Here is a 14,216-nt window from a genome sequence, read left to right on the forward strand (position 1 = left end):
CAAAGAAGCACTGTTGCCCCCCCCCCCCCGATTCTTCGTTTTCTTGTGATACAAATTGTTCTTTTCCCATCACAGGAGAAACAACAAGTCATAAGAGAGGAAAGAAGGGATGTCCCTGGGTGCCAGCTGCACTCGCACGAAAGTGTTCTCACGGTTTTCTCAACACTGTCAGGGATGCTGGGGCTGAGGGGTTACGGGAAAACACTGGGCACCAGTTCACTTCTGTGCCCTCAGCCCTTCTCGTTATCAAGGGAGGAGACAGACTTGTGCCAAATGCTGGCAGAAAAGGACACCCTCTTGGCTGCTCCCGTGGCGTACTGTGAGAGGACAGACAGCCATGCTAGATGCCTGATCCATCAATGGTGTCCACACAGGTGATGTTTTGGCCCCTCCAGACACAAGGTTCAGAGTGACTGCAGACACACTCTATCTCCCTCCACTCAGTCAGTGAGGGCAAGGGCTGAAGCTCCTGACCAGCGCGGGCAACTAATCTTACATAGTTTCTTAAAACTTTCATGACGAGTTAGAATGTTGACAGGTTTTTTGTGTGTATAGGTATTTTGTCTACATGTATGTCTGTGTGCCGTGTGCATGCGGTACCTGCAGAGACCAGAAGAGAGAGCAAACCCCCTGGGACTGGATTTACAGATGGTTGTGAGCCACCATGTGAGTGCTGGGAATCAAACCCCCACCCTATGAAGAGCAGTTGCTACTCGTCACTGCAGAGCCATCTCTCCAGCCCCTGAACTAGACTATCAGAGCTCAAAGAAATGTTGAGAGACAAAAAGTTCTTCTCTTCACTCAGGCTGAATGAATGCGCATTGTGCACACAGTAGCCCAGCCCTTCTGTGAGGACGAGAAGGAGTTGGGGTGGGGGGTGTGGCCTCTGTACAATCACTCTTTCCTAGCTGTGAGGAAAGTAGACACATCTCAGCTTTGTCCCTCCTCTAGTGCTCTGTTCTGGGGTCTTCATTCTCTTTAAGGGTATCCTCTTCCTGCTTTGGGGGTTCTACAGCCCTCCTCAATCAGGAGGCCCCACTGCCAGAGGGAGTCCTCAGACTATCTTTGTGGGCCCTGCCTTACATACTCCGATTCTCACTCGCTTTTAGAGAAAGAAAGGAAAGTCTAAATTTAGGACTAAAGAACAAAAGAAAGAATGACTCTTCTAAAATGTGGCATTTCCTTATGGCAAACTCTCTCAAATCCGTGTTTCATTTATCTTTCACTGCAAAAGCCTCCACTTTTACACCAACATCCTGAGGTTTAAATTATCCAAGATGGCAGCCCTAGTAAGCAATAGAGTCGAAATTGAACTCCAGCCCTGGGTGACCCAAAGTCCATATTTGCCCCACCATTCCCCTGGTTTGCACCACCTTGACACCACCTAACTTTGTTTAAACCTCTGGCCAGTGTCCTCGCCTAGGAACTTGAGTAGACTTGTCATTGGCCGTCAGAAAAGCCTAGCTGTGAATTTGGATTTTTAATGCCTGTTTCTTACCCTCAAAGAAAACAAATGCATGTCCCTGTGCTGGGACAAAAAGAGTATTATCTGAATACAACGGACAGTGTGTGAGCTGTTGGTTCTTCTCCCTGTTCTCAGCCTGGCCTTGGATTTCTACACCGTACGCATCCTCCCTAGTGAACTGACCTGGCTTTGCTCTTTCTTAACTTTGCTTACGGATCATTTTTCCCATGCAGCAAGGCCACCATGAATGTGAGTTTAAATCACATATTGTAGAAGCCCGATACCTGCTCATGACTCAATCATTCACCACAGTAGTAAACGCATCTGCCACTCTTACCTAACAAACATCAACACAAATGTGTTTTCTGACTTGGCAGCTGCCTGAATGCCTATGCTGCTTGGAGAAACTCTGAACCCCACCGTTAACTAGGGGACTAGCACAGAGTCCCAGATGCCTTGGGGTATACTGTGCTTTAGGTAGAAGGGGATAAGAAAACGAAACAGGCTATCATGAGGACACCGTCACATTGGGTTACACACAACTCACAAGTGCTATGAAAGGGTTAATGAACAACCAGTCCTCTGGCAATGGGGCCCTCACAATCCTCTTCCAGCCACCCCCTTCCAAAGAAAACAGCTTAAGGAATGGTTCGCTCACTTAAAGGTTCTGGGTCAAATGCTTCTTTGGTCTTGAAGAGTTTAAGAACAACAAACAATTCCCCCTATATCAAGTGACTCTGGCCCCCAGCTGAACCCCAGCATCCATCTGCAGCTCCTCAGCACTGAACGTTGTTGAACGTGTGTGCCCTTTATGTTATTTGTTCTTGATGCTATCTTATGGTTTTTCTTTAACCAAATAAGATATTTTAGCAGCACAAATAGCTCCCAGGAAAACACTCCATAAGAATTTGTAAGGAATTCTGAAGGCCTCCAAAGGAAAGCTATTATTTTTCATGGTCTCCTTGTCTGACTCCATTTGTTGGAACCTATTAACACACTCCACTGTCACTGTGGACAGGCTGCTAATAGAGCTGGGCCATGAGGGTGGTTGAAATTCTATTAACGTCATTTTGTCGTCTCACCTTGCCAGTAAATTAGATAAAGGCAGCTAATTATTTTCTAGCATCTGAAGCTTCTCAAGGCAATATGGGAAGCCACATCACCCTAATGCCTCTCAATACTACCAAAGCCCCAGGGCAGCTGTTAGGGACGCTGCACGTGGAGTAGCAGAGCCATTCATGACAGTGCCTTTGACAACCGAGTAAGCAACAGCCCTCCATGTGATGCGATGTTCCTCTGCAGAGCTGTTGGCAGGGTAAGAACATTCTGAATCATGTGGGTAAGCATCTGCACAGGCTCGCCACTCACAGGCTTTTCACGTGTTGCAGGTATTCCAGCCGTAAATGTCCCTGGCAAGACGAGATCTGGAGAGATGAGGTAGAAAGCAGCTTTAGTGATCACACCTTCTCGAAATTTTGTTTCAAGGCTCTTTGTGCTTACATTTGGCAGACAGACAGACAGAGAGACAGACAAACAGACAGAGGAAGAGAAAGAGGGAGAGAGAGAGAGAGGGAGGGAGAGAGGGAGAGGGAGAGAAGCAGAGAGAAAGGAAGAGAGAGGGGGGGAGGGAGAGGGAGAGAGGGCGGGAAGGAAAGAAGGAGGGGGAAGGAGAGAATTTAATCAAGCAGCTGACCGTGATGGGGCACACCCATAATCCCAGCAGCCCAGGAAGGTGGTACCTGACTCCAAGAGCAGCCAGGATCACATGGGGAAACCTTTTCTCAAAACAAAATAGAAAACTATCTCAACTAAAAAGCTGACCCTTCTGCTGATTTGTTTGTCTTTCCTGTCTTATTAGGCCAAGCTCTATCTGATCTTGTGTGTTAGACTCGCCTCATTTCCCTCCTTCATCCTGGTCTACCTCCACTTTTTGAATCTGTACTGTGCTCCAAACCCCTCCACACTAAACGTGCAGTGTTTAACCAATGGGAGATATTATCAATCAGAAGATGAAAAGAGAGCAAGTAGAGCCGGGTGGTGGTGGCGCATGCCTTTACTCCCAGCACTCGGGAGGCAGAGGCAGGTGGGTCTCTGTGAGGCCAGCCTGGTCTACAAAGCGAGTCCAGGACAGCCAAGGCTACACAGAGAAACCCTGTCTTGAAAAACCAAAACAAACAAACAAACAAAAACAAAAAACAAAAACAAAAAGAAAAGAAAAGAGAGCAAGTGGTATTTACCTCTTCACTCCTGCCCAACTCTAGCTTTACACTGGCTTTGTGGCCCTGCCGGCCAGCACTGCCCCACCTCTCCAGCTCTCACTGGATCCAGGAGTACCATGCTGTCCCGGGCCCTAAGCTTATAGATGCCAATGGTTGCCTCAACCTCCCTAGTTGGTGCCTTGGTGCTGCCAGGACACTGTCTCATCCTTGTCTATACTTCCTTCATTAATTTCTTTTCCCCCCTAAATCATCTATGTAAAATTCTGCTGCCTGTTGATACAGAAGGAGCCTCAGGTGCCCTGTTGATGCAGAAGGAGCCTCAGGTGCCCTGTTGATGCAGAAGGAGCCTCAGGTGCCCTGTTGATGCAGAAGGATGCTCAGATGCCCTGTCTTTGATTGGTCTGGTCTATCATCAACTAACACTGCTTTCTAATTCTACATATACAAACTGAAGCTCCTCTATATCCTCTTTACACGTGTATTTCCCCTCTTCCCAGCTTGATCATAGTTAATTTTCTAATGTCTAATGATTATCAATAATTATCATCCATTCCCTCATTCATTTGGAAAATAGAGGCACGTGTTTTGCAAATAATATAGATGCTTATTAATATTATTCAGTTTATTTCTGTGGTCCAAGTTACATTCATGGTCCTGCAGCAGCTCCAGGACTTTAAGCCCGTGAGGCCAAGCTCAGAGTATTTTCTTCTCTTTACCAATCACACTGCTTGACACATGGTAGCTTAACATAGATGTGTCATGTTCCAAATGGAGGAGGGCTTTTCACCCCTGGGCTCCATCTGCCCGAGAAAAATTCATAGAAGTAATAGTAATAGTACTGACAGTAAAAGCTAATATGTATTGAGCACATACCATATTCTGTGATGAAATTTACTCTTTGAAACAGCCCTGTGAGTTGTTAATACTATCTCCATTTTTAGTGGTGAAGAAAATGAGCTCCAACAGATTAGAAATTTAGGTCACCCAGCTAGCTTAGGACACAACGAACCAAAGTCTGATCATCTACAAAGTCCACACACCTAGCAGACCTAGTCACACTTGCGTGCATGGCTCTGGGATTCCCTTTGGAGCACACAACGTGGTTGGGCCTTTCGATGCTATCAAAGCGATGGAGAGAAGTGGTCCTCTATCACCTCCACTAAAACTTTCGTTTTTTAGGTCAGACAGTCTCTGGCTCCCTAATGCTCCTTATGTAGCATGGCTCACAGCTCCCTCACCTTCTGAGGTAGACTTGCCTTAGTCTATCTGGCCATTGTGCCAGGGCACTGTAAATCTAGAAGAGGATATGTGTGCTTGCATGTTATATGTTTATATGTGCATACATATGTATAAATGTATGTGTATGCATTTGTTCTGTGTTTATATAAGTGTGTGCACTGTGTGTGTGTGTGTGTGTGTGTGTGTGTGTGTGTGAAGAAGAAATCCGAATAAGACCCACCTTAAGGCGTGGCTTTACCATGATTGAGGCAGCCTCACAAACCTGCAATCCCAACATGTGTTCATCCTTGAAAATCAGTAATATTCCCTACACAAGTGAAAATAAGCACATGTCCAAGACTGTGACCCCCCTTGTATGATGCAGTGAAACCTGTCTCCTTCCTTCATCTGGCATCTATCTAGTGGCACCTCCCACATCCTCATCCAAAGGCTTTGTGGGTGGGGGCGGGGACAACAGGTCTCTTCTCTCCCAGGGAATGGCTTGTGTCCACTTGACTTACCGGAGTCAAGCTGTTCTTACTTTTCTACTTTTCTCTAAATATGGCAAAGCTTCCAGACTCCCACATTAGAATTCACTTTCAAATGAAGAACCTAATTATACAGAGAGCTTAAAGCCATTCTGTTTAAATGAAATAATACATATTCTTAAATTTTATCAGATTACAGCATACTTCTTTATTAGTATTTATATCCAAGAGCTACGATAATCTAGACCAGCATCATTTTTCAACATCTCTGCAAAAGTCTTAGGATGTGAAAATATCTGGTTCTATTGATGACAAAAATCAATGTATATTCATAATCAAAAGAAATCCTAAAATTTAACTAAAGACTAGTAAAAAAAAAAAAAGACTAGTAAAAATTAAAATGTGGGGTGTTTTTCCTTTTTCAGAAACATTCACAAATTTCCCAGAATACCACTAAGCCCTGAATCAGAAATCCTAGGTCAGGAGACTGGAACAGGACGACCACAGTTGGGAACCTCAATAAGAGACGGCCATGTTTTACAGATGGACAAAGGTCACTCTGGACAGCTTGAGAAGTCTTCACAGCTGTCATCACTACGGCTCTAGCATCTAGTGTTTTGTTCTGTGCTTATGGAGAAGTCAGTGGGGAAGGTTGAATGTGAGCACTTCCGTCCTGGGGATAGACAGTCATCTCTACCCATGCTCTGTCCTCCTGTCTGTCCTCCTGGATTGGATGCCTGCCAGAGCTTGGAGTTGGTGCCACCAGTTCCTCTTCCCTGACAAAGTCACCAACCATTTGAAGAGACACATTTCCCCGTTCGGTTAATAGTGAGGCTACCAAGGCTAGAAAAGCACACAGTAAAGAAAGTCACATGATCCCTAGTAGAAAGGTTTCAGTGGCATCTTGACTGAAGGTCCACTCACCCTTGGAGTCACCTCAAATCCTGCAGACATCAGCAAATGTATCTGTGTAATTAGCATCCCCCCAGCTTTACCCAGCCGCCTGCCTCATGCCCAACTAAGTCATTCAAACCCCAAAAGGAGCCAAAAGTCAAACAGTGTGTACCCCATCTTCCTTTTAAAGGCCCTGAAGACCTAAAACTTACACGCCCCCCCAATCTAGACGTCACCAGCCGACCTGTATCTGAATTGGGGCAGAATAAAACTGTATGTAGAAGTATGTGCATCCTGCCCACAGAAGACCAGCAACTCACATCCGATGTATCCATGTATGTCATGGTTGAGTACTGATAGGTGAAAATAAAATATAAAGTACAAAATACATACAAAGCACACCTGAGGGAGGTAGTTCAGTGGTAGAAAACCTCATTAGTATGCATGAGGCCCCATGCTTAATGCCCCCCTCAAATAACAGATAGCCAACATACTGATTTTTTTTTTTCAAAAAGAATTTGAATATGTTGCTTAACCCAATTTTTATTTGGCCATAAAGTTCTCATCTGTCTTTAGCACATGAGGACACTGCCAGGAGTAACAAGAAAACTCAAGTACATCAGAACTCAGATGCTAGACACTAGTCCTTCACGGTGCCCAGTGCCCTTCAGGAGTATGTGCAGAGCACTGGGCAGTTTTGGGCACCACTTTTAGGCCATGGTCCTGCCCTCATGTTCTGAGCCTGACAGATGTCATCCTCTTTACAGGTGCTGCAAGGAGCAGCCACGTGCTTCTATGCATTCATTGGCTTTGACATTATTGCCACCACTGGGGAGGAAGCCAAGAACCCCAACACTTCCATTCCCTATGCTATCACTGCATCCCTGGTCATCTGCCTCACAGCATATGTGTCTGTAAGTACCAAATGCTGGCGGGGCCTTCTTCACGATCCTTTGTGTTTTATTGAAAGCCATGGTTCAGTATCGCAGTACAGCACAAAGACATGAGATCAAGCCTGAGAACTCACATGAAAAGCAAACGTCAGGCATGACGTATGTGCTTATAATCCCAGCACTGAGGAGGCAGTCAGACAGATCCCTAGGGTTTGCTGGACAGCCAAATTCACCAGCTTGGCAAGTTCCAAACCAGTGAGAGACCCTGTCTTTAAATAAATAAATAAAAAATGGTGAACAGGGGCCTGGAGAGATGGCTCAACAGTTAAGAGCACTGACTACTCCTTCAGAGGTCCTGAGTTCAATTCCCAGCAACTACATGGTGGCTCACAACCATCTATAATGTGATCTAATGCATATTGTATACATAATAAATAAATTTTTTTTAATGGTGAACAGTACCTGGGGAATAGTTAAGGTTGCCTCCCAGCCACTACACCATGCTGTACACACACTTGCACACACAGGCATATACACTCACACAACAACAGCAACAAATGTGGCTGTTGGTGCTTGCCCAGTTTTCCCTTACGTCCCCCTGTAGCCCTACCTATTGGTGACAAGTAGAAACTCAGGTCCTCAAAATGGAAGGAAAGAAAAGCACCAATCCTCACCTCAGCCTGTGCCTCTCAAGTCTCTATCCCCATGCTTCCCTATGCCTAGGGACAGTGTGCAAGGAGTGGGCTATTGTCCAAGCATCTCAGGTCATAGGCTGGCAGTAACGGGTGGCGTGCAAGCAACAGCACTGTGGCCTCTGTGCGCAGCCCTCAATGCTCCTCTGTCTTCTGGGAGCTTCCCGGCAGTGAAGAGGCAAGGCTCCCACAGAGTGGCGCGAGGGAACACACTGTCCTTGGGAAACACTCTTGCCCTGAAATCTGGAGAGAAATGCAATTCTTTTCAGCTCAGTCTTCTAGTACTACTAGACACCAGTCAAAGTCACCCTTGGGGTTTCCCTCAGAAGGAAGCCTGGTCTTCTTAGGACCCACAAATACACTCCTACTCACGTCTAATGTTTCATTTTTCAGTCACCACGGCAGAATTTCTATCATAGTAATTGTTAGCCTCATCGAACATCCTCTCAGATCCTGGGACCACCTGGCCAGCCACCAGGACACAAACACTCCTGGGTCCTGAAGGTCTACTTGGGTAACCACAGTCAGGACAAAGACAGAACCAGAGTTTGGTTTTAAAGTATAGTTTACTGGAAGCCATTCCCAAAGATATACTAATCTGCAGGAATATATATATATATATATATATATATATATGTCACTACAATTAAGAAAGAGTCATGATGGGGATACAGCCTACCAGACATGCCATCTGTCATTAATCACCCCCAAAATCATCCTTAGCCATTCCCTAAGGACTCCAGACCAAATGATGAGGCAAGATGCAAAACAGGATTATCTGCTGACAGAAATTCAGTTTCCCACCCAGGCAGTTTACGAATGGGCCAGTTATTACCTCCCTCTATGCACACACACTCTAGTGTATTAGGAATATTATCCAGTCCCCGATTGTCCCTATGCTGTGGGAGAGGTGGCAGGGCAGGAGCAACAGATTCCTCTGTCCTGCCTGTGTCCTTCCACACCTTCATCACTCCTGCCCTCCCCCTGGAAGTAGACTTTGGCAGCACGCACACACATTGACTCCTACCATGTGGTCCCTTCCTTAAGCAGCACTCTAGAGATTACAGAGCACCTTCATGCATCTCCCAAGCCGGAAGCTTAGCCTGTACTGATCTGGGTAGTGGCCAGAAGACTCTGAGAATTGCTGTGAGAATCAACCACGCTCCTCCAACCACTGTACTGCATCCTTGAAGGCAATGTGACAATGATGCATCCCTGAGGGCCACCACCTTCTCGACTACACAGGCCTTAGCCATGTCTTGGGGACCGTGTGGTCTTGTACTGGGCAGTGAACAGCCAATCTACCGCAACGATACTGGGTTGTTGTGGCATATTCTGCTGTCATCCCTGGTGACCCATGGTTTCCCTTGGGAATCTTGACTCCTGAGGAACAGGCAAAGACGTGGTCTGTCTACATGTGACCTACCCTCTCCATTTCAGGCTTTCGAGTCCCCATCTTGGTGTCAGGGTTGTTTTTACATTCCAGGGGAAAGCCACAAGTGACTACTGGCTCCATTGTTTATGCCCAATGCTAAGAAAATCGATTTTATAAGCAAATCTTTGACATAGAAAAGGAGACAGGACACCTACAGAAGTCCCCAAGCAAGGGTGTCCTGGTTCATAAGAGACAAGGTGGCTTCCCAGATAGAGTCTGATTGGATTGCATCCTGATGCGGCAGTCACGACCTGCAGGAGCCTCAGCACTAAGACAGAGGGAATGGAACTTAGCCCCATCAGCTCTCCTTATCTGTGAAGTCTCAAACACTTCCAGGGTTTGGTCTCTGAGGCAGGGAGTGAGGAAGAACATAGATAAGAACCAGGAGGATCCTGAAGAAATAAAGAAAGTAACCATCTTGTCCTTGGGCTGGGGAGATAGCCCGGTGGCTACGGTGCTTGCTGCCAAACCAACAGCCTGAGACAATGGATCCCCAGAATCCACAGGGAAGAAGAGAACTGAGTTGTCCTGAGATGTCCTTCAGACTCCATACATACAGCGCACATTTGCTCAAGCATGTGCACACACACCCGCACACACTCAAAAACACACAGATATTATATAGGAGATAGATAGATACATAGATAAATACTTTAGTAGATAGATGCTTTACTAAAAAGAAGAAATGAGACCCTTGTCCTTGGGGCAGGGCACTTGAGGGCCTGGCCATGGCTCCTTCCATTTGGGACGTCCTGGGCAGATCAGCTTCTATGAGGCTTGTGTCACCTGTGAGTTTTATCCTCAGATATAAAAAGGCCACAGAGACACTTCTGAGATTATCTGGTCCTACCCACCAAAAGCACAAGTGGGGAGAAAACATGGAGACCCCAAGGACGGTTAATGACAGATCCAAACTACCACAAAGGCCCCTGTCTCCAGGTCAGGCTCCCCCATCCACGTTCTCGGTTCCCTCTGCCTCCAGCCTGTCTCTTCTGTTTTCACAGGTGAGCATCATCTTAACTCTAATGGTGCCATATTACGCCATTGACACGGAGTCCCCTCTCATGGAGATGTTTGTGGTGCACGGCTTCTATGCTGCAAAGTTTGTCGTGGCTATCGGGTCGGTGGCGGGACTGACAGTCAGCTTGCTGGGCTCCCTCTTCCCCATGCCCAGGGTCATTTATGCCATGGCTGGTGACGGGCTGCTTTTCAGGTAAGGGGTCCTCAGGAGATACGTTGGACTCTGCTGTTCCGATGCAGGAGGACCACCACTCACTGACAGCCATCACTGATGCTGACCTTTCCTAAAGACTCAGAGTCTTGCCAAAGTCTGGATTTTAAAAGTGGAGACTGAAACAGCCTCTCAGTTGACTGGAGGCCCCTCAGCCTACAACCCACTGATGCGTGCCCTTCTCCCTCCTCTGCCACACATTGCCCTCATGAGAGGAGTAGGTCCAAATTGCTACATGGAAGATAAGGACACTTTCAGAAGAAAGAACCCTATCCCAGGGACAGCTTAGGCCTGCCTCATAGTGAGACCTCACTTCTCTCTCCAAAGCTCCCCTCAAGCTGACAAAATTCAGCAACCAGAAAGGAGAAAAAACTCCACTGACGAGAACATGGTGATTGTAACAGTAACTGTCGCCTGTGGAACAGTATGAACACTGCTGTGGCTGGTGCTCTGTGTCTCTCACAGTCACTCTGCTTTGCAGATAAATATACCAAGAGTTAAAGAGGTAAAAAAGCCCAGATCTTGCAGCTGATAAGTGCTGGGCCAGGATCTGAAACCAGAACCATCTGGCTCTGAAACATAGACTTTTAAACATGTGTGAGTGTTTGGCCTGCATATTTCTATGCACCACACATGTATCTGGTGCTTCCAAAGGCCAGAAGAGGGTATCAGGTCCCCTGGAACTGGAGTTAAAGATGGTTGTGAGCCACCTTCTGGGTGCTGGGAATCGAACCCAGGTCCTCTAGAAGTGTAGCCCATGCTCTTAACCACAGAGCTGTCCCTCCAGCCCTCATACTCAGACTTTTGACAGCAGCAATACTTTTGAAGTTTCATCCCTTTTGATAGCCGTGAATTAGTCTGTCTCCCACTGACAAGACAGCATGTGCCCCTTTTCCTGATTCCCAGTACTTACCATGGGAGGCCACGTAGCTCCCAGCACTGTCTAGAGAACGGCCTCGGGGGCTTTATTTCCGCCACTAGCTGTCAGCACTTCCTGTTCTATTTCCTCTACTCATTCCTCCAGGTCTACAGCAGGTTAGAGCATCGCGTTTGGATGCTGGGTAGACCAGGAAAGGGGCTGAGATGATGGTGCTGACTGTGTGAGAAGTTCACACACACACACACCCGTAGGGTTTTCCTGCAACAACAACAAAAAGCCTAAGAGGAAGGATGCTAAAGGCCTAGCCCACTTCACAGTTCTGTGTGATTCATAAGAGAGAAATAAGGGAGACTGGAGGCGGCAGGAGAGGAGAGAGGAGGGCGGGAGAGCCTCCTTAAGTCTCACAGGGCCTGCTGCAGAAGAGCCCATATTTTAATCACCCTGGCTGGCCGTCTCATCTTTAGCTGACTTGAGCCCATGTCTATGAGCTTCTTAACTGGCGTGCTGTTTTACCAACTCCATGCCCTGTACTCCTGTTTGCAAGGCAGGGTGTCTCAGGTTTGAAAACTCAGAGTGTCCCTTAAAGCACAGTTGGCTGGACATCACCTCCAAAGTCTCTGATGTAGTAGGGCCCGGGAGAATATTCATTCCCAGCAAGCACTGGGAATGCTGCAGAGTGAAGGTTTTCCCAGACTCCATAGGCTTCCGTGTATGTTTCTGACATACCTCCAACATTTGATCAACCCTTCCTATCACATAATGAATGGACCCCCTAGCTTTAAAAAAAAAAAAAAAAAAAAAATGGCTTCCCCGATGCACCAAACAAGGACCATGAACTGAGAGGACCTAGGCCCCTGCCCAGACATAGCCTTAGGCAGTTCAGTCAGTCTCCATAGGGGTGCCCTAGGAAGGGGCGCAGGGGCTGTCCCTGCCATGGACTCTGTTGCCTGCTCTTTGATCACTTCCCCCTGGTAGAGTGCCTTACCAAACCGCAGAGGAAGAAGATGCAGGCAGTCCTGATGAGACTTGCTAGGCTAGGGTCAGTTAATAGGGCAGAAAGGCTCTCCTCTGAGGACTGGGGGAGGGGCATGGGGGAAAGAGGGAGGGAGGATTAGAGGGAGTGGGCTACAATTGGGATGTAATGTGAATACGTTTTTTAAAATAAATTTAAATTTTAAAAAAGATAATATAAAAATGGCTTTAAATCAAGGGATTAAAGTAAATTCTCTAGTGATATCCCATAAGCCAACTTTGGGAATGGTGTAGCAGACAGAGGTAGAACAGGAATTAATCGGAAGGGCAGGGCCAGGTAGAGCTAACCTCAGTAAGCTGTGGACACTGCAGTTCTAGCATACCGAGATGCTAGGCTCAGTCACGTGGGCAGTGTTCCTCAACCCTCCGCTTGTACCTTCCCTCAGGTTCCTGGCTCACGTGAGCTCCTACACAGAGACGCCGGTGGTAGCTTGCATCGTGTCGGGATTCCTGGCAGCTCTCCTCTCTCTGCTGGTCAGCCTGAGGGACCTGATAGAGATGATGTCCATCGGCACGCTCCTCGCCTACACCTTGGTCTCCGTGTGCGTCTTGCTTCTTCGGTACCAACCCGAGAGCGACATCGATGGTTTCGTCAAGTTCCTGTCTGAGGAGCACACCAAGAAGAAGGAAGGTATCCTGGCTGACTGTGAGAAAGAGACTTGCTCTCCCGTGAGTGAGGGGGAGGAGTTTTCCAGCCCGGCCACCAACACTTGTGGGGCTAAAAACCTACCGTCGTTGGGAGACAACGAGATGCTCATTGGGAAATCAGACAAGTCCGCCTACACCGTCAACCACCCCAACTACGGCACTGTGGACATGACCACGGGCATAGAGGCCGACGAATCGGAAAACATCTATCTCATCAAGTTGAAGAAGCTGATCGGACCCCGCTACTACACCCTGAGAATCCGCCTAGGCCTTCCAGGCAAAATGGACCGGCCCACGGCAGCCACGGGGCACACGGTGACCATCTGCGTGCTCCTGCTCTTCATCCTCATGTTCATCTTCTGCTCCTTCATCATCTTTGGCTCCGACTACATCGCGGGCCAGAGCTGGTGGGCCATCCTCCTGGTTGTTCTGATGGTGCTGCTGATCAGTGTGCTGGTGTTTGTAATCCTGCAGCAGCCAGAGAGCCCCAAGAAGCTGCCGTACATGGCCCCCTGCCTCCCCTTTGTGCCCGCCTTTGCCATGTTGGTGAACATCTATCTCATGCTAAAGCTCTCCACCATCACATGGATCCGGTTTGCGGTCTGGTGCTTTGTGGGTAAGCAATGGCCTCTGCTGCCTCCGGCATTCCCTCTGTAAGGTCTGGAACAGGCTTAGCCCAACATGGTGCCCTAACTGGACAAGATGCCTCCACTCTTAGAGAAATTGGGCTGGCTCTATGGACCCATGCTCTCTTCGTTGGTCCATAGAGCCAGTTAGCCCCGTTCTGCCTGGTGTGCTCTTGGCCATTAGGCCTGGAAGAATGATGCTTATCAATCCATTACTTTATCCAATTACTGAAAGTTTTCTTTCTCATGTGAGAATAATTCGTGTCAGAAAAGGTTTGTTTAAAATGAATATCCATTTTTTTTAAAGAGCGTAAAATCACCAGAGGAAGATGTAATAGGATGTGGGCGAAGACTGGCTGGAATTCTATCTTAGAAATTAAAAATTGTAGTAATTTATAAAACAATTCGCTGATCTTAGTTTGACCAAATTAACCCAAAAGGTCAATTTCAGTCTAATCGTTTAAATAAACAAAGTCTGAGACAAGTGTGGATTGG

General features: G+C 47.3%; 1 protein-coding gene across 1 annotated transcript in view; it reads left to right on the forward strand.

Moving 5' to 3' along the window:
* Slc7a14 (solute carrier family 7 member 14) overlaps positions 1 to 14,216 on the forward strand; it is a 105,546-nt gene that overhangs the window by 77,705 nt on the left and 13,625 nt on the right. The window contains exons 5-7 of the mRNA XM_051157002.1: positions 7,052 to 7,198; positions 10,309 to 10,517; positions 12,834 to 13,711. Of these exons, the coding sequence (XP_051012959.1) occupies positions 7,052 to 7,198; positions 10,309 to 10,517; positions 12,834 to 13,711 (1,234 nt within the window). The remainder of the gene's footprint in view (positions 1 to 7,051; positions 7,199 to 10,308; positions 10,518 to 12,833; positions 13,712 to 14,216) is intronic.

This window comes from Acomys russatus, chromosome 15 (assembly GCF_903995435.1).
Source record: "Acomys russatus chromosome 15, mAcoRus1.1, whole genome shotgun sequence".
Classification (NCBI taxonomy): domain Eukaryota; kingdom Metazoa; phylum Chordata; class Mammalia; order Rodentia; family Muridae; genus Acomys; species Acomys russatus.